Source organism: Leucoraja erinacea, chromosome 2 (assembly GCF_028641065.1).
Source record: "Leucoraja erinacea ecotype New England chromosome 2, Leri_hhj_1, whole genome shotgun sequence".
NCBI lineage: Eukaryota > Metazoa > Chordata > Chondrichthyes > Rajiformes > Rajidae > Leucoraja > Leucoraja erinaceus.
The window spans coordinates 90,689,149-90,713,940 of NC_073378.1; the positions used below are offsets into that span (position 1 = coordinate 90,689,149).

Genomic DNA, 24,792 nt, shown 5'->3' on the forward strand with positions numbered 1-24,792 from the left:
TTCTCCAGCTTCCAATAGTGTTGGGAGATTAGCTACCATAATTCGCCTTTGGATGTCCAGGACCTCCTCAACATATTTCATATTTTGCACAGCAGCTGCACAGTTCCTGTTGATAAATATAGAATATAGAACAGTACAGCACAGGAACAGGTCCCTCACCCACAATTCAATGCCAAACAAGATGGAATTAAAATAATCTCTGGCTGTGATCTCTGTTATCCATGTCTCTCCGTTCCCTGCATATCCATGTGCCTTTAAAAGCCCCTGGTGTATCTGCCTCCACCACCCCCCTTACAGCATGTTCCTGGCACTCACCACTCTTTGTGTAAAAAAACACATGCCTAGCACATCCCGTTTAAACTGTGTTCCTCTCAATTTAAAGCAATGACCCCCAGTCTTTGACATTTGCATCCTAGGAAAAAAGGTTTTGTCCGTCTTGTCTAGAAATGCCTCTAATTATTTTGTTTTCTTACACCAGGTCTCCCCTCAGCAAGCGGCATTCTATAGAAAACAATCTAAGTTTATACATTTTTGATTTCATCCTCATGTTTATGGAATTTATAGATTCCTTACTTCATCAATGAATGTTTTTATTTGGTGGTAAACCACATGTTAAGAACAGCAAATAACTTGCTGAGATATTATTCAACAAAGGCTTGGAAATCTTAAAGGTATCAGAGTGACTGCTGCATGGACATAGTTTAACATTGGGCTCATGGCTGGTAATTTTGACAGAAGGGAATAGAACATTTTAAAATGGCTGCTTGCTTTATATCTCATATCTATATTACTAAAAGTCTGATCTTGACCACTTCCTGTTGTTCTGTATATTGATTTTAGAAAAAACGCTGCAACTTACGGCTGTGATTTTTGGCCATCTTACTCAGAGTCCCCCTCCGCTGTGCAGGACAAGAGGATTTTTTCCATCGATGAAAAATAATAGAGTTATTAATGTTTTAGAAATGTTGAGATTATCTCTCCTTCCGGAGGGACTATAAAACCCGGAAATGTTGAGTGCCTCAGTCAGTCTCTACAAGATGGGCGAGCGAGAGGGTCACATCTCTCAGTCTGAGCTGTGAATAACACTGAACACATGTCTACTAAACTGTGAGTGTGGTTTTACTGACCTTGAGTGCCCCTAATGTGGTTTGAAAATGAAAATGTTGTTGGTTTGAAGTGAAGCACTGCAAATGGCTGTTGGTGGTGGTTGGTTTGAAGTGAAGCACTGCAAATGGCTGTTGGTGGTGGAAACTTGACAACTTCCTGTTTGCACTGTTGATTTTAGGTAAAACGCTACCACTTACGGCTGTGATTTTTAGCCATCTTAGTCCCCCTCCGCTCATCAGGTGCAGAGGATTCTTTTCATCAATGAAAAATAAAAGTGTTATTAGTGTTTAAAAAATGTTGAGAATCTTTCTCCTGTCAATCACACCATGAAGGCCATGAGGGGGATGGATTATAAAACCCAGAAGTGTGACTGTAGCTCAGTCTCTGCAAAATGGGGGAGAGGTCACAACTCTGTCTGAGCTGTGAATCAACTGAACACACTGAATGTCTACTGGACTGTGTGTGTTGTTTATGTAGTGATTTGTGGTGTTTTGTGTGTTTTTTTTGGTGGTTTCACCTTGCTTAAAATGGTATGAAACTGCATTTAAATGTGGTGGCCTTGCACCCTGCATGAAATGGTATGAAACTGCATTTGAATTTGGTGGTCTTGCACCCTGCTTGAAGTGGTATGAAACTGCATTTGAATTTGGTTGCCTTGCACCCTGCTTGAAATGGCATGAAACTGCACTTGCATTTGGTGGCCTTGTACCCTGCTTGAAATGGCGTGAAACTGCACTTGCATTTGGTGGCGTTGCACCCTGCTTGAAGTGGTATGAAACGGCACTTGAACTCGGTGGCTTTGCACCCTGCTTGAAGTGGTAGGAAACTGCACCTGAAGTCGGTTGACTTGCACCCTGCTTGAAGTGGTAAGAAACTGCACTTGAATTTGGTGGTCTTGCACCCTGTTTGAAATGGTAGGAAACTGCATTTGAATTTTGTGGCCTTGCACCCTGCTTGAAATGGAATTTCAAGGAATAGCCGTGAGTCAACTGCCAGCCCACCAGCCGTGAGTGTGCTGCCAAGAAATCAGGCTTGAGCGACTGAGCTGCCACTCCAAGAATCAATTTGGCCCACAATGTCCATTCTAGCCCATAACACCCATACTAGCACTCCAGAAAGCCCCCCCCCACCACTGGCCACCAATATTGGAATTGGTGGAGAGGTAGAATATTGCATTAGGGGACCAGCACCGTGTGAACATGGGACCCAACGGGTCTCACTTAGTCTAGTGGTTTATATTTCTGCTGCCTGAAAAATAAATAAAAATTGATGAGTTGATTTGCTATTTTCTTTTCTTCATGTTGAGGGATGTCGACTTTGCAGGCTGAGCCAAGTTTAATTGCTGTCCCTATTGGTTCTTGAGAAGTGGTGGTGAGCTGACTACTTGACCTGTTGCAGTCCTGATATGTGGGATAACTAATTTCCCATTAGTAAGAGAGATCAAGGATTTTGACCCATCGGCGATGAAGGAACATGAAATACTTCCATGTCCGGACTGCGGGTGGCTTAGAGGGCAATCTCCAGTTGGTGGTGTCCCATGCTTTTGCAGTCATTGTCCTTCTCGCTGGTAGTGAGTTTGGAAGGTGCTTTCTAAGGAGTCTCAGTGAGTTGCTGCACTGCATCCTGTAGATGGACCAAACTGCTGCTGTTGTGCGGCGCTGGTAGAGAGTGAATTGTTGTGGATGGAATGGTTATTAGGTCTGTATGGTGTTGAGCTTCTTGAGTGTTGTTGAAGCTACACTCCTCCAGGCAAGTGGAAAGTATTCCTTCACACTCCCAACTTGAGGCTTGCAGACGGAGGGGAGGCTTTGAGGAATTAGTTGGTGACTTATGCACTGCAGGATTCCTATCCTCTGACATGCTCTTGTAGCCACATTGTATATAGAGCTACTCCAGTTCAGTTTCTGGTTAATAATGACCCTGAAAATATTGATGGGAATCTTATGGAAGGTCAGATGGTGATAGCTCTATTTCACTTTTGTATATCATCACTGTCTGGACTTGTGTAGTGTGATTGTTACTTGCCACTTATCAGCTCAGGCCAGGATATCATCCAGGTTTTGCAGCATTTGGATTGATACTGTTTCATTATCTGAAGAGTCGAGAATGGTGCTGAAACATCCTTACTTCTCACCTTACAAGGTGGATCATTGATGAAGCTGGTGAAGATATCTGGGCCTAGGACACTAACCTGAGGAACTCCAGAGATGTCCTGTGGCTGAGATAATTGACCTGTGACTACCACAACCATCTTCTTCGTGATCGGTATGATTCCAACTAGTGGAGGGTTTTTTCTCTGCTTCCCACCGACTCCAGTTTAATAAGCATTTCTTGATGCCAGACTCGATCAGACACTGCCATGATGCCAAGGGCAGTTACTCTCACTTCAACCTCTAGAGTACAGCTCCTTTGTCCATGTTTGAACTAATGCTCTATGAGGTCAGGAGCAGAGTGATTGCATGAGAACACAAACTGAGTTTCTGAGAGCAGGTCGTCGTTAAGCAAGCATCACTTCATAGCATCATCAATTATCCCTTCCATCAGTTTGCTGAATGATCGAGAGTCGACAAATGGGGCTGGGTAAGATGGTCCTGCTTCTTGTGGACAGTTCATACCTGGACAATATTCTACATTGTCAGGTAGTTGTCAGTGTTGTAGATGTAGTGGAATGCTTGGCGAAGGCAGCTGTGGCATTGCGGCATAATCCCCTCCCCCCACTGCATTTCCTTACTTTATTTGCTTGTTTGTGTTCATTAAGTGGATAATTAGAATTTTAACAAGTTTCTGAGTATCCTTAATGTGGTAGTGTTCTGATTTGATGGCTTAGATGTATATTAGCAAAAAGTAATAGAAAGGCTGAATCGTCATAAGGTCATAAGTGATAGGAGCAGAATTAGGCCATTTGGCCCATCAAGTCTAATCCGCCATTCACTCATGGCTGATCTATTTCTCCTAACCACATTCTCCTGCCTTCTCATGGAAACATTGAAACATAGAAAATAGGTGCATGGCTAGGCCATTCAGCCCTTCGAGCCAGCACCGCCATTCAATATGATCATGGCTGATCATCCAAAATCAGTACTCCGTTCTCCCCATAACCCCTGACCTGTACTAATCAAGAATCTATCTATTTTTGCTTTAAAAATATCCATTAACTTGGCCGCCACAGCCTTCTGTGGCAAAGAATTCCACAGATTCACCACCCTCTGACTAAAGAAATTCCTTTTCAAAGGAATTGCTAAAGGAACGTCCTTTAATTCTGAGGCTATGACCTCTAGTCCTAGACTCTCCCGCTAGTGGAAACATCCTCTCCACATCCACTCTATCCAAGCCTTTCACTATTTGTGCTTCACAAATGATAATGGATGAGGGGCAGATTTTACCATCAGCTTGAATCCCTCCACTCTATCCCCTTTCTGCCATTAATTTTGACATCAAGAAATGAAGAAGTCTGGATGGTTGCCTGGCACTGTGGTCAAAGAACCAGAGAGAGGTACAAGGCAGAAACACAGAGCCCATGGTGGCCAACAAGCACACATTTTCACACTACTCTTAGCTATTTTTATTCTCCCCTCATTCACAATTACTCCCCAAATCGAACCACTCATCCACACAATGTGGCCAACTTACTGTGGCCTTCAAACCAACCAACACGTTTTGGGAATGTGGTAGGAACATGGAAGCACGTGTGTGTTTTTGGAGAGAACTAGCATGTTCCACACAGATAGCACTGGAGATCAGGATTAAACCTTGGTTGCTGGAGCTCTGAGGCAGCAGCAGCTTTAGCTGGAGATGCGGAGACTGAATTATACAGCCCAGAAACAAGCCCCTTGACCAAACACATCCTCGCTGACCACTCCTACCCAAGCTGATTCATTTGCCATTTGGTCCATATTCTCCATGTACCCTATCTAAATGTATTTTAAACATTATTCCAGGATTTAGACCCAGCGACAATTGAAGAATGGTGATATGTTTCCAAGTCAAAATGTTTTAGTTTAGATTTATTATTCGGTATTATTATCTCAGTACCAGTCAGCTTTGTTTTGCAAGCTATCCAAACAGATCAGATTATATCATGTAATACTCTTCATTCTGCACTCTGTATCTTCCCCTGTACAGGTGGTCTGAGGCAATAGCTGGAGACACAGAGACCACAGGTGCTGAATCTTGAGCAAAAAACAAAGAACTGAATGAACAGCGATTCAGATGGCATTTCGGGTTGGAAACCATTCTTCAAACATCTTCAGTCTGATGAAGGGTCCCAACCTAAAACGTCACCCGTCCATTCATTCTGCAGTTGCTGACTGACCCACTGAGTTTCAGCATCACTTTGTTTTTAGCTATATTAGCTGTGCTACTATGCCGCCTTTTGTGCAGTGTTTTACAGGCAGGTCAGACTGACCATCCAAATCATGTCAAAGGGCCTCTCATGTGTAATATATTTCACTTTCCATAACTTGCTCTGTGTAAGAAGACATGAATGCCAGAATGTATTCATAGCTTTATTTTTGTTTGGATGACACCAAGCAACAAGGCAATAAATGGCATCTGCCTTATTCTAACTAAATATAATTTGTTTGTTATTGCTTTGATGACATAATTAGTTAATCATTTTTGCACATTTTCTTCATCCCAGAGATTCTATATCACCAGCCACTGATCGCTAAAATATTTACTGCCTGACAAATTATGAAAATATAAAGTCTAAAATATGCTCATCACTTTTGCTTATTTTTATTTTTGCCTTTCTTCATTTAAAATAGATTATATTCAAGATAATCATACATATGGTTTAATGAATTATTTGAAAAGGTTAATCAAACATGGAATGGGGCTGTACAACTATTAAAGGACCTGCAATGTAACAATTTTCTGCTGTATTTATTACAAAAAAAGACAATCTCCTTTGCATTTAGTACTTTGGATGTGGTGCAAATTTGTTGTTTGATTTGAGCATCATCTGTTTGGGGAGAAGGTGAGTTGGGGTGTCATTAAAAAAGTAGAGAAAATATATCAGTTCCCTTGATTTCATTTGTCAGCCCGTCCTGTCCACATTGTTTCTGGGTACCCATCAACATCATTTTGCTGCTATTCTATCAATTTCTCATAGAAATGTTTCATAATTAAACTGAGGGGGATACAATTACAAAACTTTGGCTCCAAACCCTTTGCCTCTTGTGGTGAGAGTGATCTGTAAATGATGATGTTTAGCAGCAGGTATTGAACTATGATCTTAAGTTAGTAGTGATTTATTTTAATACCACCTGACATCATTATTTATTGATTTTTCTTTAGGGTTTGTAAACCTATTGTTTGCAGTTCAATTCAAATAATAATCTAACGGGGAGAATTAGTGTTCATCCCTGTATAAGCGAACAACTTTCATTGCCAATAGTTTTGTATACAATGGTGCAAATGAAAATGTTTTTAAGAGCAAATCCTTCAGTAGCTTTCAGAAAATTGTACAAGGTATGAATTTAATTGTTTCTTCTTCATGAAAGTACTTGTATACACATATGAATTAGTAGCAGCTCAACTCAACCCATTGACCCTGTTCCACTCTTGAAAAAGATCCTGGTGCAAAGTTAGATAAAGTTCAAGGGGCTGGTGGAATCAAGGGATATGGGGAGAAGGCAGGCACGGGTTACTGGTTTTGGATGATCAGCCATGATCATAATGAATGGCGGGCTCAAAGGGCCTTCTCCTGCACCTATTTTCTATGTTTCTATGCAATGCTTGTGCATTGTTAGCATTAAAGGGTAGAAATGATGGCAGGCACTGAGTATTATGATATTCTTTGTTAGTTGGTGTATGTGAGCATACATTTTACATTGTTGCTATTTATTTTTCAATTGCTTTGATTTGATTAGTGGATGGAAATACAGCTTACAGCCATGACATGCAGGAAATCACTGAGGTGACCAAGCTGTGTGTCTTCCAAGAGCTCCAACTGTAATCCAGCTTTGATACTCACTTAACATCTAAAGTGATGGTGGGTACCAAAGAGCGGATCTGGAATGGCTCCACCTTCAACATCACTTGCGCCAAAAAAGGAAACCTGATGAGCATTACATAATATTCACCATTTCCAATTTTCTCCTACTAGATGGATACTAGTAGATACAAGAATGGATCGAATGGGCATTTATTCACTGGAATTTAGGATGAGAGGGGATCTTATAGAAACACATTAAATTCATAAGGGATTGGATAAGCTAGATGCAGGAAAAATGTTCCCCATGTTGGGGGAGTCCAGAACCAGGGATCACTTTAAGAATAAGGGGTAGGCCTTAGAGAGTATGAGACTACGGTCCAGGTCCGGGCTCAGCCCACAAGGCTCTGGCCCAAGAGGCTACAGCCCGCAAGGCCCTGGCTCCGGCCTCGGCTTTTCAACGGCCCTCCGGAAGGCGAACGGTAGATGCAATAAAGTAAATTCATCCGCTCTCATGTACATGAAAGAAAAATATACATTTCTAAACTTCACAGCCACTGGAAATCTCAAAGTGTTTTATAGCCAACTAAAATATTTGTTGCAGTGTAGTCACTGTTGTGATATAGGAAAGGCATCAGTAAATTATAGACTGTACCCTCCCATTGCCAGCAGTGTGTTAATGAATAGTTAAATCTGTTTGTTTAGTGATGCTGATTGCAGAATAAATATTGGCTGAAACACCTCAGAGTATTGCAGTTTATCTCCTCTTCAAGATCATTTAAAAATAAATCTCTTTAATGTATTTGCCCATTGTTGCTTTCCTTTGAACATTTATTCTCTTATTTATGTGTTATTAAATATTTTGTTCGCAACTGCCTGTTTGATTTAACTGCAAATTGAATTTGGCAGTGATATAAAGTTTGGACTATGGTTATTGTGGTTTAATTATTGTATGTACTTGGACTCCTGCCATGCACATTAATCCCTTGAACAGTCAATTTGCCTCAATCTCTTCAAAGGTTAATTAAACAGCTTATCTCCAAAGAAAATGGAAGCCATCAGATATCACTTCTGTTTTGTGTTACTTCAGCAGTATCTAAACAAATGCAGTGGAAATGTGTTCCAGAGAGTAATTGAAATTGGTTTATTACTTGCTTCTTTTGTAAATTTGCCTTCTAATATCACTGTTGTGTGATTAATTTGAACTGATTTTAGCAAAGAGACGCAGGCTTTGAGACTTTGGTAGAAACACAATGAGAAATTTCTATATGCAGGACGAAATGTGTAGGAATGAACTGCAGATGCTGGTTTAAACCGAAGATAGATACAAAAAGCTGGAGTAACTCAGTGGGACAGGCAGCTTCTCTGGAGAGAAGGAATGGGTGACATTTCGGGTCGAGACCCTTCTTCAGACTTCTCTCCAGAGATGCTGCCTGTCTTGCTGAGTTACTCCAGCTTTTGTGTCTTAAAGAAATGTCTATATGTTTGGCTTTTGTTTGTTTTTCTATATCAGAATCATAATTTAAAATAAACGAGTGAATCATTGTCACATACTTCTCAGCCAGTCATCCCCTAACCAACATTAATAGAAGAGGCACAAGAGACTGCAGATGTTGGAATTTTGTGCAAAACACCAAGTGCTTTGTGAGTTAGTCAACGTTTGTGAAGGAGATGGGCATCTTTGGTTTAAACCAGCATCTGCAGTTCCTTCCTACACAGTGCCTGTACCACTTTCAGTCTTGTGTAATATTGTAGTGCAGTCCATGAAACCTTGCCGTGCGCTAATTGATCATATGCTAACAGTACCTGCACTTTAGTTCTGATTAACCTGAAATTCTAACACTGCACTTTCCCATTCAATCGCAGGAGATGCTAAACTTGTCTCTTCAACATTTCCCTTCCTGCCACCAAGAAATCCAAACAGTGAGTTGCCATTTCATTTGCACTTTGTTATCGAATTGTAGGATTATACAGCACAGAAATAAGCCCTTTGACCCAACAAGTCCACACTGATTGTAGTTCCTACCCTTGTTGGTTTATATACCTGCATTTGACCCAAATTCTTCTCAAACCGTCCTACCATTTACCCATTCAAATGCTTTTTAAGCATTGTTCAGTATTTAGAGCCAGCGACAATGGAAGAATGGTCATACATTTCTAAGTTAAGATTGTTTAGGTTTATTATTCGGTATTTTTATCTCAGTAAAGGTGAATGCTTTATTTTGCAAGATATTCTGATCAGTTAATACTATACATTTTGCACTCTGTATCTTCCCCTGTGCTCTACCGATTGTACAAGTGGTGTGAAACCTTGGAAGGAAACATGCTGATGGTGGCTTTCCCATATTTTATCCTTCTTGCGGTGGAGATTGTAGATTTGGGAGGTAGCCTCGATGATTTACTGCAGAGTATTTTCTAGATGGCACATACTACAGTCACTGTGCATTGGTGATGTAAGGTACAAATGTTTATCGAGAAGGCAGCACAGTGGCACAGAGGTAGAGGTGCTGCTTTACTATGCCAGAGACCAGGGTTCGATCCCGACTATGTGTGCTATCTGTGGAGTTTGTACTGCATAATGCATGTACTCTGTGACTGCATAGGTTTTCTCCGGGATTTCCGGTTTCTTCCCACACTCCAAAGACATACAGGTTTGTAGTTTGTAATTGGCTTCTGTAAACTGCAAATGGTCACTAGTGTGAAGGATAGGGCTAGTGTATGTGTGACCGTGATCAGTGTGGACTCGGTGGACCGAAGGCCTATTTTAATGCTGTGTCTATAAAGTCTAAAGTTTAATGGTTGGGGTACCAATCAAATGCTCGGTCCCAGATTATATTGAGTCACAGAATACCAGATGAGGTGCCCCCCGGACAAATGATCTTGGACCAAAACTGTTATCTCTATTTCTTCTTTCCATGGATGGTGCCTGATCTGCTGGGTGTTTTTTGCAGTATTATTTGTTTTAATCACAAATTAAACTAATTTGTTGGCGATGCAACATGATAATGAGTTATCATTGCACCTTGAACATTAAGTTGAGAGGTGCAATGCCAGTTATCCCACATGGATTCTTCCACTATGTTTAGATCAAATACTAATGCATAGCTGATGAAAATATTTGAAATTTAAGGTAGCAGTCATTGTAACGCCTGGAACAGAGGATTGATGCAAGAAAATATATATTACACCTTATTGTCAATGCTGATTGACAATAACTACTGAGAAGAAAGCCATGCAGGTCTATTTGATAAAGCCGATATTTAATGGGGTATAGAGTGTGTTCGTGCTGCAGCCAGGAGGATGATGAGAATACACAAATATAACCAGCTGAACTGGCTACTGAAAACACAATGATCCCTCCAACCCAGACCGAACATGATGGGCATTCCAAGTTGGACACTCAACGTCAACAGCAGTTATCTGCCCTCGGCTTCTGCTGTATTTTGACTGGTTAAACACGTGGTGCCTCAGTACATACTTGGGAGTATCCAAGTTTTGAATTTTGCCAATTTGCGCCTAAGCTTAAATGTAAAATTTATTTTACTTTATCTTATCACAGAGCTCTTGAGTGAAGCAGCTGTTCAAACTATTAATAGACCTTGTTGGATGACAATCATCATTATAAAATGCAAGTTACTAAAATCACCTGATGAATTTTAAAATGATTTGTACTGTCGAAGTGCCATCTAATTATGTGTGGCACTTAATCACAAATGCTGAATAGAAATGACCTAGAAACAGCTTCCACATAAAATGTTTAATGAAACAAGTTACACGATTAGCATTTATGGACTGATGTGATAATATTGTGGCTCCTGTGATACCAACATGAAAGGGGGGAAACGAGAATGTAAAGACATTCATTATTTCGGTAGCCCTCTCCTGATTTTAATTTTTGTCATCTTGTTGCCTCATTCGCAACAGAGAATGCATACATTACCTAATGATTCAAAGCACCGGAGAGCATATCAAGATTGAAAGATGCAACACATAAATACAAATCTCTCAAGTATTGATCATAATCACTGGACAATAAAACACCCACATTCATCCAGTTCATCTTCAAGCAAAATATGAGGTGCTGTTCCTCCAATTTGCGCTGGGCCTCACTCTAACAATGGAGGAGGCCCAGGACAGAAAGGTCAGATTGGGAATGGGAGGGGAGTTGAAGTGCTGAGCCACCGGGAGATCAGGTAGGTTAAGACGGACCGTGCGGAGGTGTTCCGCGAAACGATCGCTGAGCCTGCACTTGGGCTCGCTGATGTAGAGGTTGACACCTGGAACAACGGATACAGTAGATGGGGTTGGAAGAGGTGCAAGTGAACCTCTCCCTCACCTGAAAAGTAATTGGGTGCTTGGATGGAGTCGAAGAGGGAGGTAAAGGGTTGCAGGGGAATGTACCCGCGGAGGGGGTGGTGTGGGTGGGAAAGGATGTGTGGACCAGGGAGTTTCTGAGGGAACAGTCTCTGCGGAAAGCAGAAAGGGGTGGAGGTGGGAAGATGCATGGATAAAATACATTCAATGAATGTAGTGCTGTCCCACAAAATGTGAGATGGCAAGGGATGCTTCTATGACTTGGCGGCTCTGGAAGGGCTCAGTGGCATGTACCTGAGTAGCCTGTTGACATAATGAAAACATTGTCCTCGATACCAGCCATATGGGAAGTAGCTGTGGCGTTGAAAACATATGGGGAAAAATAAAGTAGGTAGACCATTCCTTTCTGGTCAGGTGATCCATAACTATCTTGTGCAACTTCTCAACTGCTAGTCACACTCTGATTCCTTCTGTTGCTGAACAGCATAGCACCAGCATAACTGTAAAGACAAAAAGTTAAAGTTAACACAAATAAACAATTTTTCATGCCAAAATATGGCTAACTGCATAGAAATGTAATGTATTCATTCTTACTAATCTCTTTATTGCCGGTCTTCCATCCACATTGTCTTTGGTTGTCTTAAGCATTCTTTGTCACAAGTTCACAAGTTATAGGAGTAGAATTATGTAATTCGGCCCATCGAGTCCACTCCGCCATTCAATCATGGCTGATCTCTGCTAATCCCAGTTTCCTGCCTTCCCCCCCCTCCCCCTCCCCCATAACCCTTGACACCTGTTCTAACAAATAAGCTTGCATGCCACCCTGGTGGATTACAGCACGTTGTAAGCCTGTTGACTTTGAGGAGATCAATGATAACCTTGCATACAATCTTGAGCATTCTGGGCCTTGAAAGGTGCTTTCACCTTTCATCCACTTTTCATTAATGGCTGCTCTATGGGTTGGCCATCTGACCGGCAACAATGAGGGCACTGGTGAATTGACTGCGGTGCTGAGAGGCCAGCTGTCAGTTTTGGATGTAGATGTCGGACAGTAAGACAGTGCTTGCAAGGCATCAAGAAGTGAGCAAACATCCATTGCAGTACCATGATGTTGGGTGACTGCAGCTCGTGCTTCAGCGAAAGCTGAGGCATCCAATTTGATTTGAAAAAACAAAACAAATAAAAGGTATTTTCAGTAGTGACATTCTTGAAATTGTACAAATATGCAAAGAGGCACACACATGCTTTACAGTAATTGTAGCAGTAAGTGAAGCAATAATTATAACCTATTTTTCATTACAGTTGACACAGTTTTACTTTGAAGTTAGGCTAGCATAGGGGAGGTTTAAAGATCAGCTATCACCAGCAAATGTCTACAGTTGAAAGATCAAAGATACCTGAGGCAAAGCCTGTAACAATTTGCCATGAAGAAAGTTTCATTAATCTGTCAGTTCAACCTCCTGCTGATTTCTGTACTGCACAAAGAAATGTAAGTTTGATTTTTTTTTCCACTGAAGTAAAAATTACCTATTCTCTCTATGCAGCATTGGAATAAACTGAAATATTTCAGCACTTCCATTCAGAATGAATTTTGAATAGGAACTGATTTAGTATGCCGGTGAGGATTTCAGTTACAGTATTTTCTTCCATGGAGCTGATAAACCTATAAATAAAAGTCGTATCTGCATACATTAATAATAAATATCAACCATGAAATTAAACAGTTAACAAGTGCTCATGTAAAGTTTTAAGTAGTTGTTGAATTTTGTGGATTGGATGCACCACAAAATTGTCATTAAAATAACAGCGTAGAAATCTGATTATGTGTGAAGTCACCAGGAAGCTGTCGGGATCAGATTGGCACAGGAAAGACCAGGGATTGGTAGGGGTTTTGGAGTTTGGGGGTGAGGCTGTAGAGGTTATTGTGGGTGGGGTAATATCGGGGAAAAGATCTCTGGTGGGTTGGATAAATGGGCAAGGACTCTGGTGGAGATATAATGGAGTAGGTGACAAATTCAGATATGGAAATGATTGAAGGTGTGACTGATTTGCTTGTGGAGTCAGTTAGAGGTTAGGGTAATTAAAGATGAGTAGATATAGGGTAAATCTCATTGGAGTTGATGAGAAGGTGGAGACAATAGAAAGTGGGTGGATAGCTCTGGAGATGATCTGGGGAAACAGGGAATGGGATTTGGTTTTGGCGAAAATCAACAGAAGGATGTTTGGTTTGGTGATTATTGAGATGAGGGAGTACTGAATACAGCAGGCGAGTTTGGAAGGTGCACATGGACATCTGTGTCACCTGGAAGGGCTGTTGGGGACCCTGGATGGGAAGCGACGGAGGAAGTTTTAGTTTAAGAGATACACCATGGAAACAGGGCATTCGGCCCACCAAATTCATGTCAACTAGCAATCATCCGTACACAAGTTCTATTCTACACACTAGGAACAATTCACAGAAGCAAATTAACCTATAAACCTGCATGTATTTAGAATGTGGGAGGAAACCTGTGCACCTGGAGAAGACCCACACGGTCACACGGAGAACGCACAAATTCCGTACAGGCAGCACCCGTAGTCAGGATCAAGCTTGGGTCTTTGGCACTGTAAGGTAACAGCTCTACCACTGCGCCACTGTGCCATCCTTAAGGTGTAGAGACAGGGGTTACATCTCCTGCGATTGCAGGGAAAAGTAGTCCTCACCTTTCACCCCACCAGCCTGTGTATACAACACCAGCCTGTGTATACAACACCAGCCTCTGTATACAACACCCCATTCTCCTACATTTTCCTCCACCTTCAATGTCTTCCCAGTACCAGCCACATTTTCCCATTCCCACCATTTTCCGCTTTCCTTGCACTACCTCCACAACTCCTTGGTTCGCTCATCCCTTCCTACCCAAACTACCCCTTCTCCAGGTAATTTCCCTTGCAATTGCAATAAATATAATACCTGTCCCTCCTCTCTCCCATCTAGTGCTTCTGGGCAGATAGAAGTTCACGTCCACCTCTCCTAACTTTGTCTAGTGCATTTGGTGCTCCTGTTATGGTGTTTTGCACATTGGCAAGACAAGTGTAGACATGCGATTGGGATCTGGGATCTTTTCTACTCCTGACTGCAGCTGACAAGTGGTGTGAGCTGCATCACTGAGCTCCAGCTTGGCAGCACTGATCCATCAGTCGCTTGAGCATTTAGATGATAATTTGTTTCCATGCATTGTGCCTCATTGGAAACTATTTAAACTTATGGAACCCCAGCAACTGGCAATAACCGGGCAAATTTCCTTCCCCACACGCAATTACCATTCCTTGTCACAAGGTGAGCATCACTCCATAGACTTTCATTTTACATCTGAATTGCATTAAATGCTTTGAAAAACTTACATCTATCATGTGGTGACCTACACAAAAAAAAAATCAAATACATACAGGGCGGCACAGGGGCACAGCGGTAGAGTTGCTGACTTACAGCGCTTGCAGCACCAGAGATCCGGGTTTGATCCCAATTAAGGGTCTGTCTGTACGGAGTTTGTACGTTTACCCTGTGACCTCGTGGGTTTTCTCTGAGATCTTTGGTTTCCTCTCACACTCCAAAGACGTACAGGTTCGTAGGTTAATTGGCTTGGTATTAGTGAAAACGGTCCCTAGAGTGTGTGGGGTAGTGTTAGTGTGCGGGCATCGCTGGTCGGTGCAGATTTGGTGGGCCGAAGGGCCTGTTTCCGGGCTGTATTTCTAAACTAAACTAAACATTAGTCAGAAAGGACTTAACTACACAAATCTTTGCTTTGATTAGCTCATCCTTTCCAAGTACAATACTGCCCCTGATGTTAAACAGAGCAGTCTCTAGTTACCTTATTTCTCCACTGTTCTGTAACTTAAATAATGAAGTGACATTTGCAATTATTCATAACAAAGGCATAATTCTTCAATCTGGAAAACTTTGTACAATAATGATTGATGCATCTGCACTTTTTCATCCATTTCTTTAATACTCTATGAGGCATTTTGTCCTGGAGATTTGCTTATTTTATGTCATATTATCTTTTCCATTACCACATTTTATTTAATTAAACTCATTAGGTTTATTCCATTGACTTATTTTAGAATTGCTTATACGTCTGTTTTATGTTTTTTTCCTTCACACTTAAAATAAATATCCAGGGATTCCACCTTCTGTATGGTTTAATTTATTTGCAATACAGTGAAACCAGATGTGTAAGAAGGAACTGCAGATTCTGGTTTAAACCGAAGATGAACTCATAGGGCCAGGCAGCATATCTGGAGAGAAGGAATGGGTGACGTTTTGGGTTGAGCTTTTTGTGTTTATCTATAACGAGACTGGAATTGATCACACTGAAGCAAAAATAAGCTTCAAGTACAAGTTAGGTCTTTGTTTTTACTTAAACGTTTGTACTGGTATAGAAAATATCATACTAGAAGCTGGTGCCACCCACTAAACTAGGCAGGCAGTAGATCAAATTTACCACCATTTGGAGCTCCAGTTAATAATAGGGCAGCACGGTGGCACAGCAGCAGAGCTGCTGCCTTACAGCACCAGAGACCCAGATTCAATCCTGACTACAGGTGCTGTAAGTACGGAGTCTGTACGCTCTCCCCGGTACTTGCGTGGGTTTTCTCAGGAAGCTCCAGTTTCCTCCCACAATCCAAATATTACAGGTTTGTAGTTTAATTGGCTTGGTAAAGTTGTAAGTTGTCCTGAGTGTGTGTAGGTTAGTGTTAGTGCACAGGGATCGGTGGTCGGCACGTACTATGTGGGCTGTAGGTCCTGTTTCCGCACGTATAACTAAACTAACCTAATACTTATATACTTTCAAGGACCAAAACATTGATGGGCATGTTTCTTTGAGAGCTTTTAGATATTTATTAGTTATTGAAACTGATTGATGATATTCAACTGAACCAGTAGCTGGCATAAGTGGCATAAAGTAGCAAACTTTGATCATATTTTCAGGTATTGAAAATCAGATTGTACATAGATGCTGGAATAGACACTGGCGTGGAAATTCATCACTATACATGGTATTAAATGTTTTTTTTATAGCAGCATTAGCATGTTGCATTTTTCCTCTGAAATTCATGAGTTCAATGGAGATGAATTTAAGAAAATGAGCATAACACGCTGACTCCACTAAGTCACATTTACATTTTACATTGTAATTTTATATTTGTTTACATTTTTCTTTCTTGATGAAAAAACTATTTCAAGCTGTATTAATCATGTTAAACATTTTTCACTTTTAAACATATTCAGAAGTATTTATTTAAGGATAATATTTTTTTAAATTGCATTCCAACATATTGCACTAGTTCAGGGCAGATTTTATGTTTCGCAATATCCTAACGCATTAAAGCAGAAACTTGGAAGCAGAAACCTCCAAAACGTGCAAATTTGAAAGTATTTCTCAACAGGATCACCATTTGTATGCTAAGCAGAAATGCCATCTCTGGTTATTTGAATAACATAACTGCTTTATTGACCATTATGGTTCCTCTTTCATCTGCCTTTCATATGCTCACATTCCTGTTTGTAACTGTTGCTCATTAATAAAAATCCCTACTCTAAATCATACCTCATGCATGTTTTTTTAAAATTCCCATTTTGAATATCTTATTTCTTTCCTTAAACACTCTGTTACTTTTTATGTATATATAGGATCTTTCTGCTGGACGTGTATTTTCTCTTGCTTGCTTAAAGTTTTTTTTCACTTGGGACTGTATCTTTATTTCTTGATCATGGTTGCTGAGCTGCATGAGTAGAACCTTTTCCTTTTAATTTTAGTGCATTGGTTTTGAACTACACCAAATATTTTGCATTGTTTTACTGTAAATTTATATATTGATACTTCGGCCTCAGTTGTGATAGTTACATTCTCACCGCCAAAGTTTGAAATAAAACCTCCATTTTCTTTCAAGCCTATCATTTTCAAAATATTCCTTACAGTTGGACAATTAACAACTCTGGTTCCTTATGCATCACAAAAATTAGTATAATGAATGTCAATGTCAATTCCAAAACATACTACGTCAAATTTTGCTGTGGATAAAATAATTTTAAGCACTGCCCATTATTATTGGTCATATTAGGCAACAAATTCGGTGTTTATGAATATGCCTTGCACTGTGAATCTCTAGAATCTTCTGGTTGATTTATGGTATTCTGCTATTTGCTTTGCAAAAATGGCATCTTGTCCTCAGACTCATTGTTTTGAAGAACGATGCAATTACACATTAATTGCCTATTAAACTTGGTGTTGAAAGTTAGAGCTGTAGTTTAGCTGGGTGAAACATTCTACCAATGAAATAGCTTTTTGATCTCGAGATTAATCCTCAAAATTTGACCTGAAAATTAAGATTTATTATTTTCACACCAGACAAAATAAATTCAAGAAGATAACAAAATGTAAGTAGACACAAAATGCTGGATTAACTCAGCAGGACAGGCAGCATCTCTGAGATCACAACAATGGGAAAGAAAAGCATCATATGTTTGTGGTCAGAAGAAAGTACATTCACTAGATATCTGTCCACAGCATCAGCTTTGTTTGGATGTGAATTGATCAATGACTGATTTTTTGAAAAATGCACGAATTCCTCCTGAAAATAAAAAGTTGACAAAACAAATTCTGTCTGGGTTCTACTGCCGTGCTTACTGATGTACTCACCATTTAGGATGGTATCATTTCAAGAAGAAACAATTGTTCCAACAAATAATCTGGCAATAGTCAAAATGTAGAACTGGCTGAAAAAAATCCCGCTTGGATATTGCAAATAAATGTAGATTGCTGAATGGTATCTGGAGCCTTAGAATTGGGAAGGTAAATTTAAGTAGATTTAACATTTCTCACGTGTCTAGATATCTATGTCATTTATTATTCGTACAAAAATTCTATTTGATGATCTTCCCTGAGACAGTTTACATGTTAAAAGGTGCCATATAAAGGCCAGGGTTTATTGTAAAAAAGACCTAAATGGATACAGGGTATGAATTCATTGAATATACTTATAGTTAAATTACTGTTGCTGGAGAAAAAAAGATTAACAAAGAACTCTAATAGTAGGACCATATTCCAACAGAATAACCAAGTTCCAATACTGGAGCCTATTGAAGTAAAACAACCCCACTCTAGAATTGGGATCATATTCCTACTGAAGAATCCTGCTCCACCATTGAGACCATATTCCAATAGAAAAACCATCCACCAGCATTGGGATTATAACCCAACAGAATAATATAACTACATCTGGAACCTTATTTCAGTATTTAAAACTTACATGTGGCTGGAACAACACATTTAATTTCAAAATTCTAGAGGTTTTAGTCTTTTATATAACAAAGGGAAAAATAAAAGAGTCTACATGACCGCAGATAATCAACTAAACAATCTTCTAGAGTAAAATTAGGAAATTAAATGACATCATGCAGTGACCATACTGGTGAATAATGTAATAATTAGTCAAGATGGAGAAGAAATAAAATGAAAATATGTGTTTTAAAATGCTATGTGTTGGGTGTGGGAATAGATTCACAGCAAATAGATCCCCTGGTATGTCTCATTGGAAAGAACTGTAAGGTGCATGACCTCAGAAAGCTATTCAATGGCGAGCAACAGGGCACTATAATTAAATGTCTGAGAGAAAATGGCCAGCTTTCTTCTGAGAGAAAATGGCCAGCTTTCTTCTTGAAGGTGGTGCTGAGTTTGGAGAGATTTAAAATATTCTGCTGATGAAGGTGGCAAGAGGGAATTTAATTGGTTTAATTGGAATTGAGCAGGAACGTGGCTAATAGGATGAATGGTGTTGAAGTGATCTGTCCACCTTACGTTGATTCTGGATTGACAGTAATGTCAATGTTTTCTTCACTGAACATTGGTACTTACTAAATTTTAGGAAGTCTTTCACACTTGAAATTAATATCTGGTAATTAACAATTAACCAAATTTATAAAACTTAAGAACTACTATTGCTGTGACATAAAATGAATTATTGGAATGTGAATGATATAGGAAGTGAAAATGTAAAGGTGGACACAAAATGCTGAAGTAACTCAGTGGGACAGGCAGCATATCTGGAGAGAAAGAATGGGTGACATTTCGGGTTGAGATCCTTCTTCAGACTGAAAATGTAAAAATGGCTTTAATTACTTAAATCAATTTGCATGAAAGCAAAAATACAGAGACTTGATCATTGATGCTGAGAGTATAGTGGAGAGTCCATAATTGGTGTAATAAAGGTGCAATCACTCTGAAGAGATTATACTCCTGCTCTCCAATAACCAGTTGGTGCTAGAGAGAAAGATGTGTAGACAGATTATGGAAAGACAAAGGAGCATACTGGACCTTGAATGAGGAAACGTGCCTGGCCAGGTGACCAGTATTTCATTGGGTGAGCATTTTGGGAACAGTGTTAAATATTGATAAGTTTCAAATAGTTATGAATCAGGATTAGTCAGGAATTTGGGAGAAACTACTAAATTGGAGTCCGACTTATTAGACAAGGGATAAAGTGATTACATTGGGAGTAGTGTTACTGAGTAAGTCCATATCAAACATGTTGGGACACAAGAGACTGCAGGTATCTTGAGCAAAACACAAAGTGCTGGGGGAACTCAGTGGGTCAAGCAGCATCTGTGGAGGGAATGGCCAGATGATGTTTCAAGTTGGGAACCTTCGGGTCCTGACCCAAAACATTGCTGAAGGAACTCAGCAGGTAGCCCTGCAGTCCACTCCCTCCACGGATGCTGCCTGACCCACGGAGTTCCACAAGCATTTAGTTTTTTGCTAAAAAATGTATGAGTTAAAAATATTTTAGGAGGGCCAGTAAGGAGAAGGGACAATGATGGCATGGTTCAAGAATCTTGGATGATGAGAGAGGTTCTAAATTTTGTCCAAAAAAACCCCAAAACATGTGTAAGGTTAAGGAAGATAAAATCAAGCATGTCCTGGATGAAAACTGCATTGTTTTCTCTTTAGCGCAGAATACACAAATTAGGATTATTTCCTCATGAGCGAAGTTGGACAAACTTGGATTGTATTATCCAGAACGTTGCAAGCTGCGGGAGGTTGATAAAGGTTTATAAAACTATGAGGGGACATCAATATGATAGACAGACAGAATCTTTTTCCCAGGGTTTAAATGTTAAATACCAGATTACATAGCTTTAAGGTCAGAGGGAAAATGTTTAAAGGAAATGTGCAGGGAATGTTTTTATCCATAGAGTGATAGATACCAGAAACGTGTGCTGCAAGGGGTGGTGATGGAGGCAGATACGATGCTGAGGTTTGAGGGGCTTTTTAGATAGGCTCATGATTATGAAGATAATGTGAGGGGTATGGGTCATGTGCAGCCAGAAGGGATTAATTTGTTTGTTTAATATTTGGCACATTTGGGGCGGAAATGCCTGAACCTGTGCCACATTGTACTATGTTCCATCAGTAATTATCTGAAATTCCTGTAATTTTTCTCCATAATTTCAATAACTGCTGATAGTCTTTCTTTTCTCCTTGTTGTTCTTACACTGATTTGCTTTTACCAATCATTCCCTTAGTCACCACTATTTCTGTAAAATCTGAGCCAGATGAAGGGACATGGCCCAAAACATTGTCTGTCCATTCGCTGCATAGATGCTGCCTGACTTTACTGAGTCCCTCATGAACATGAGAACATAGTGAGGAGTAGAAATCCAGCTAGAGGGAAATCCTGAAGTAATAGTTGAATTCAGAATTTGATAGGCAAAGGCAAAAAACAAGGAGAAGTGATCAAATCTAGAACGGAAGCAGAGGATAATATTAAAGAATTCTTCAGGAAATCAAAAAGGGAAATGCAACATGGATTGGGCAGGATCTTTTATTAGTTTTGTGGTCTTGCTGCCGGTGCTCGGAACCATTCATTGATCTACTGACAGGGGTTCAGATATCACCACTGCAGCTGGGAATTTAAATTCAACCCATTAAATAAATCTGGAAATCATAAAAGTCTTGGTAACCGCATACAAGTCACAGTAACTATGAAACTGTTGGGTTGCCATGAAAGCCCATCTGGTTCACCAAAATCTTTTAGGGAAGGGAATCTTCCACTCTTATCTGATTGACCTGCATGTGGCTCCATTTGCACCAATGTGTCTTAACTTGTTTCTTAGATCATGGCAATTGGAGAAGGATAATGAATGTCGACATTGCTAGTGGCAAAACAAAACAAAACAAAACAAAACAAAAAAAATTGTATGTTGGCTTTAATAATATAAAAATAAAGGCAATTCAGTCAAGGCAGAAGTCACTGCCCATAGAAAAACCTACATGCTTATGTGTTTTCCAACCCATCCAATACTACTTTCTTTTGGAGTCATAGGTTAAAATAGTAAGATTAAATGAGAACTTACCAGTTTGAAGTTTGATCTGTATTTTATGAGGAGTTACGATGAGGGATTACGTGAAGAACCCGTCCAGCACGCATGCGCGACATACTTCAAAGCAGCGGTGTGGAATCACAGACAGACACAGTAATTGAAATAAAGATAGTAAAGAAAAGGAGAGCTTAGTTACCAGTTTGACCTCTATTATTGAGGGTGGGAGCGGAGGGCACGTAATCCCTCATCGTAACTCCTCATAAAATACAGATCAAACTTCAAACTGGTAAGTTCTCGTTTAATCTTACTATTTTACTTCGGAGTCACGTGAGTGACTACGTGAAGATTTTAAAGCTCTGTGATTTCAAACCGTGTAACAGTTCATACTTCACTCGCTGACGAAGTCATTCGAGGGAGGAAGTATGTTATCGCAATCACCCATGAATCTGTTTGTAAAATAAGAAATGGTGTTATTATCAATAACAAGACAAAAATGCTCCCCCGGGTTTAAATTATATATTTGCAGATTCTAATGCTATTTCTGCAACAGATACAGGTTCTGCCAGCGGCTTGTTACAAAGTTTGGAACATATACTCCCTAGACCACCCCGCTGTAGCCAGGATGTGGTCCATAGGCACGTCCATCCTTTTAGTCACTGACGTGGAAGCTGCTCTGGTGGAATAAGATTAGTACACATTAGTATTTATTCCAGCAACTCCCGGTACCTGCTTGAGCCACTAGATAGTTTAGCTCGTCACCCGACCATGAGGTTTCTAGTGGCTGACCCATAAGGCTTTTTCCTCTCTCTTGGGTATTTCTTATTGTGTCAATGTAGTTCACTAAGTGGGTCATGACACATCACCGTGGTTCAGGTGGGTATGCCCGGAATTCCATGACTGGACCTGATGTTCCTGGTCTGCTCTGTTTGGCCAGCCCCTGAATGGAAAATGTGACACTGTCTGGTGTTATAACCATGTTGTCCAATCACATTAGATGGAAGAACTGGCTCTTGCTGAGGTAAGGCCATCAGCATATCCATCTTCAGGGTAGGCTGTTCCAGGGTGAGGGACCTGGCTGGTGATCATCCCCTAAGGTACGTCAGGACCTCACTGACATCCCAATTTGGGTGTACCTAGTTCTGGGGAATGGGATTGAATATACCTCTCCTGAATTTGTTCACCAGTGATTGGTACCCTTGCCCTTGTCATGGTGCCTAAGTTGAGTAGGCTGACAGAGTACTTCTGGCTATATTGATGGCGCAGTAGCTGAGTCCTTAGTGGATATGTGACAGGCCTGCCAGGTCTTCCCAATTCTGCTCCAGTACAGGGGTTTTTTTTGTTTTTGTAGTTGATGGATGTGTAGTTCCTGAGTTTGAGCAGGGTTTTATCGAGGACCCCAAGTAGGTGGGTTTTCCCTGTATTTTGCGTAGTACCCGACTGGATGAGGTAGTAGAAGAAAGGGGGAACCCCCCCCCCCCCCCCCCCCTCAATACGCGGGAATGTACCATGCCGCTGCCTCGAGTTTGGTTTCATGCGACATACATTGGTATGTGGCGATTCAATTGGAATAGAAGGAATCGATATCTGGTGTCCATATTGCTTTGTAATCTCAGCAAATACTTTTGGTTTAAATGTTCGTTTACAGTATTTTGCTCACCTGATAGGTAAGTTGCTGATGGTCAAATATGTTTGACGACATACGGTTACCAATTGTTAAATAATTTGTCACATAATATCGATTTTTATTCCGCCCAAGTGGTTAGGTATATGCCACCACTGTGATGTTGTTAATTTATAAACAAACATGCAAAATGGTGCACTATTGGGCAATATGCTTTACCAATAGTAAGTAAGTAAGTTTTATTTATATAGTACGTTTTAAGTCAACTCGCATTGACACCAACGTGCATTACAAAAAATAGATAATACGTTTGTATACCATAGAAAAAGGTTTAACAATAAAGAAAATGGATACAACACATATAGAGTTCAACACAAACGTCCCCCCACAGCAGAATCAAAAATTTCCTCTGTGGGGAAAGAATGTTAAGTCCTCTTCCTCTGAAACCCCCGAGGTCGGCCCATTTGTGGCCTAGCAGCCAGTCCGATGAATATACTCAATAGAACATACTCAAATTTCTGACTAAGTTTAATGCCCAGTGTCTATAGTGATGACAACTCCAGATTAGTCCATTTGCCACCATAATCTAGGTATGGGATATAGTTTGAACACTAGTATCTCAGCTCATTGGAAAGGTACAATGTTCAGTAGCTGGTAATGCTGCTACTAATCCCAATTACTCTTGCCACGTAGTTGATAGGTGGTTAATGTTACCATAACTGATAGCATTAATGAATACCAGATAGACAATGTTGTGGATGGGGTCAACGTAGATATCTGGATAATATGACAGAGCCCAGGTTAAATAAGTTAGTAGCTAATGCTGCTGATATAGCTATATCCAAGGATAGTCTGTCGTTAACATATAGACATGCCATGACGAATGTCCTTAAAATGTCAGGGCTGGTTGAAATTCTGGAATAGCTTCGGCTCATATTAGCCAAGTCAATAATAAGTCAACTCAATCAAGTCAAGTCAAGTTATTTGTCACATACACATGCGAGATGTGCAGTGAATGAAAATGGCAATGCTCGCCATGGTTGCCCCATCCAGGTAAATAGAGGTATGTCCAAAATCTATATGAGAGGGTACTGAATAGCATGCATCTTTAAAGTCAATGTCTACCATAAAGTATCCTTGGAATCCATGGTAGCAGTTACAAATTCCATAAATGGGTATACCTGATGAATACTCAAGTGGTTTTAATCAATGATGGTGCAACATTCACCATTTTATGGTTTTTTGGTACCATATGAGATTTCTTAAGACCCCTGGTATATCTTTTCCAGTAGCTAGACCCTCATGATTTTATTAGTGGAAGGGTAGACCCCTTGGGGTACATGCTGGACTGGTGGCAAGATATTAATTCTATTCCCCCTTGAATATTTTTTGGTATATAACTACCAAGAGTGATAGCTTCCAAACTAGGTGATTCCTCCCCCCCTCTGTTAG

At 40.3% G+C, this 24,792-nt stretch overlaps 1 protein-coding gene across 4 annotated transcripts in view; it reads left to right on the forward strand.

Annotated features, from left to right (window-relative positions):
- LOC129712397 (zinc finger protein 385D-like) overlaps window positions 1-24,792 on the forward strand; it is a 288,509-nt gene that overhangs the window by 85,753 nt on the left and 177,964 nt on the right. For 2 of the 4 annotated variants that reach the window (XM_055660809.1, XM_055660799.1), the window contains exon 3: window positions 8,909-8,965. The exons of the other annotated variants lie outside the window; for them this stretch is intronic. In XM_055660809.1, the coding sequence (XP_055516784.1) occupies window positions 8,909-8,965 (57 nt within the window). The remainder of the gene's footprint in view (window positions 1-8,908; window positions 8,966-24,792) is intronic. 4 annotated transcript variants of the gene reach the window in all.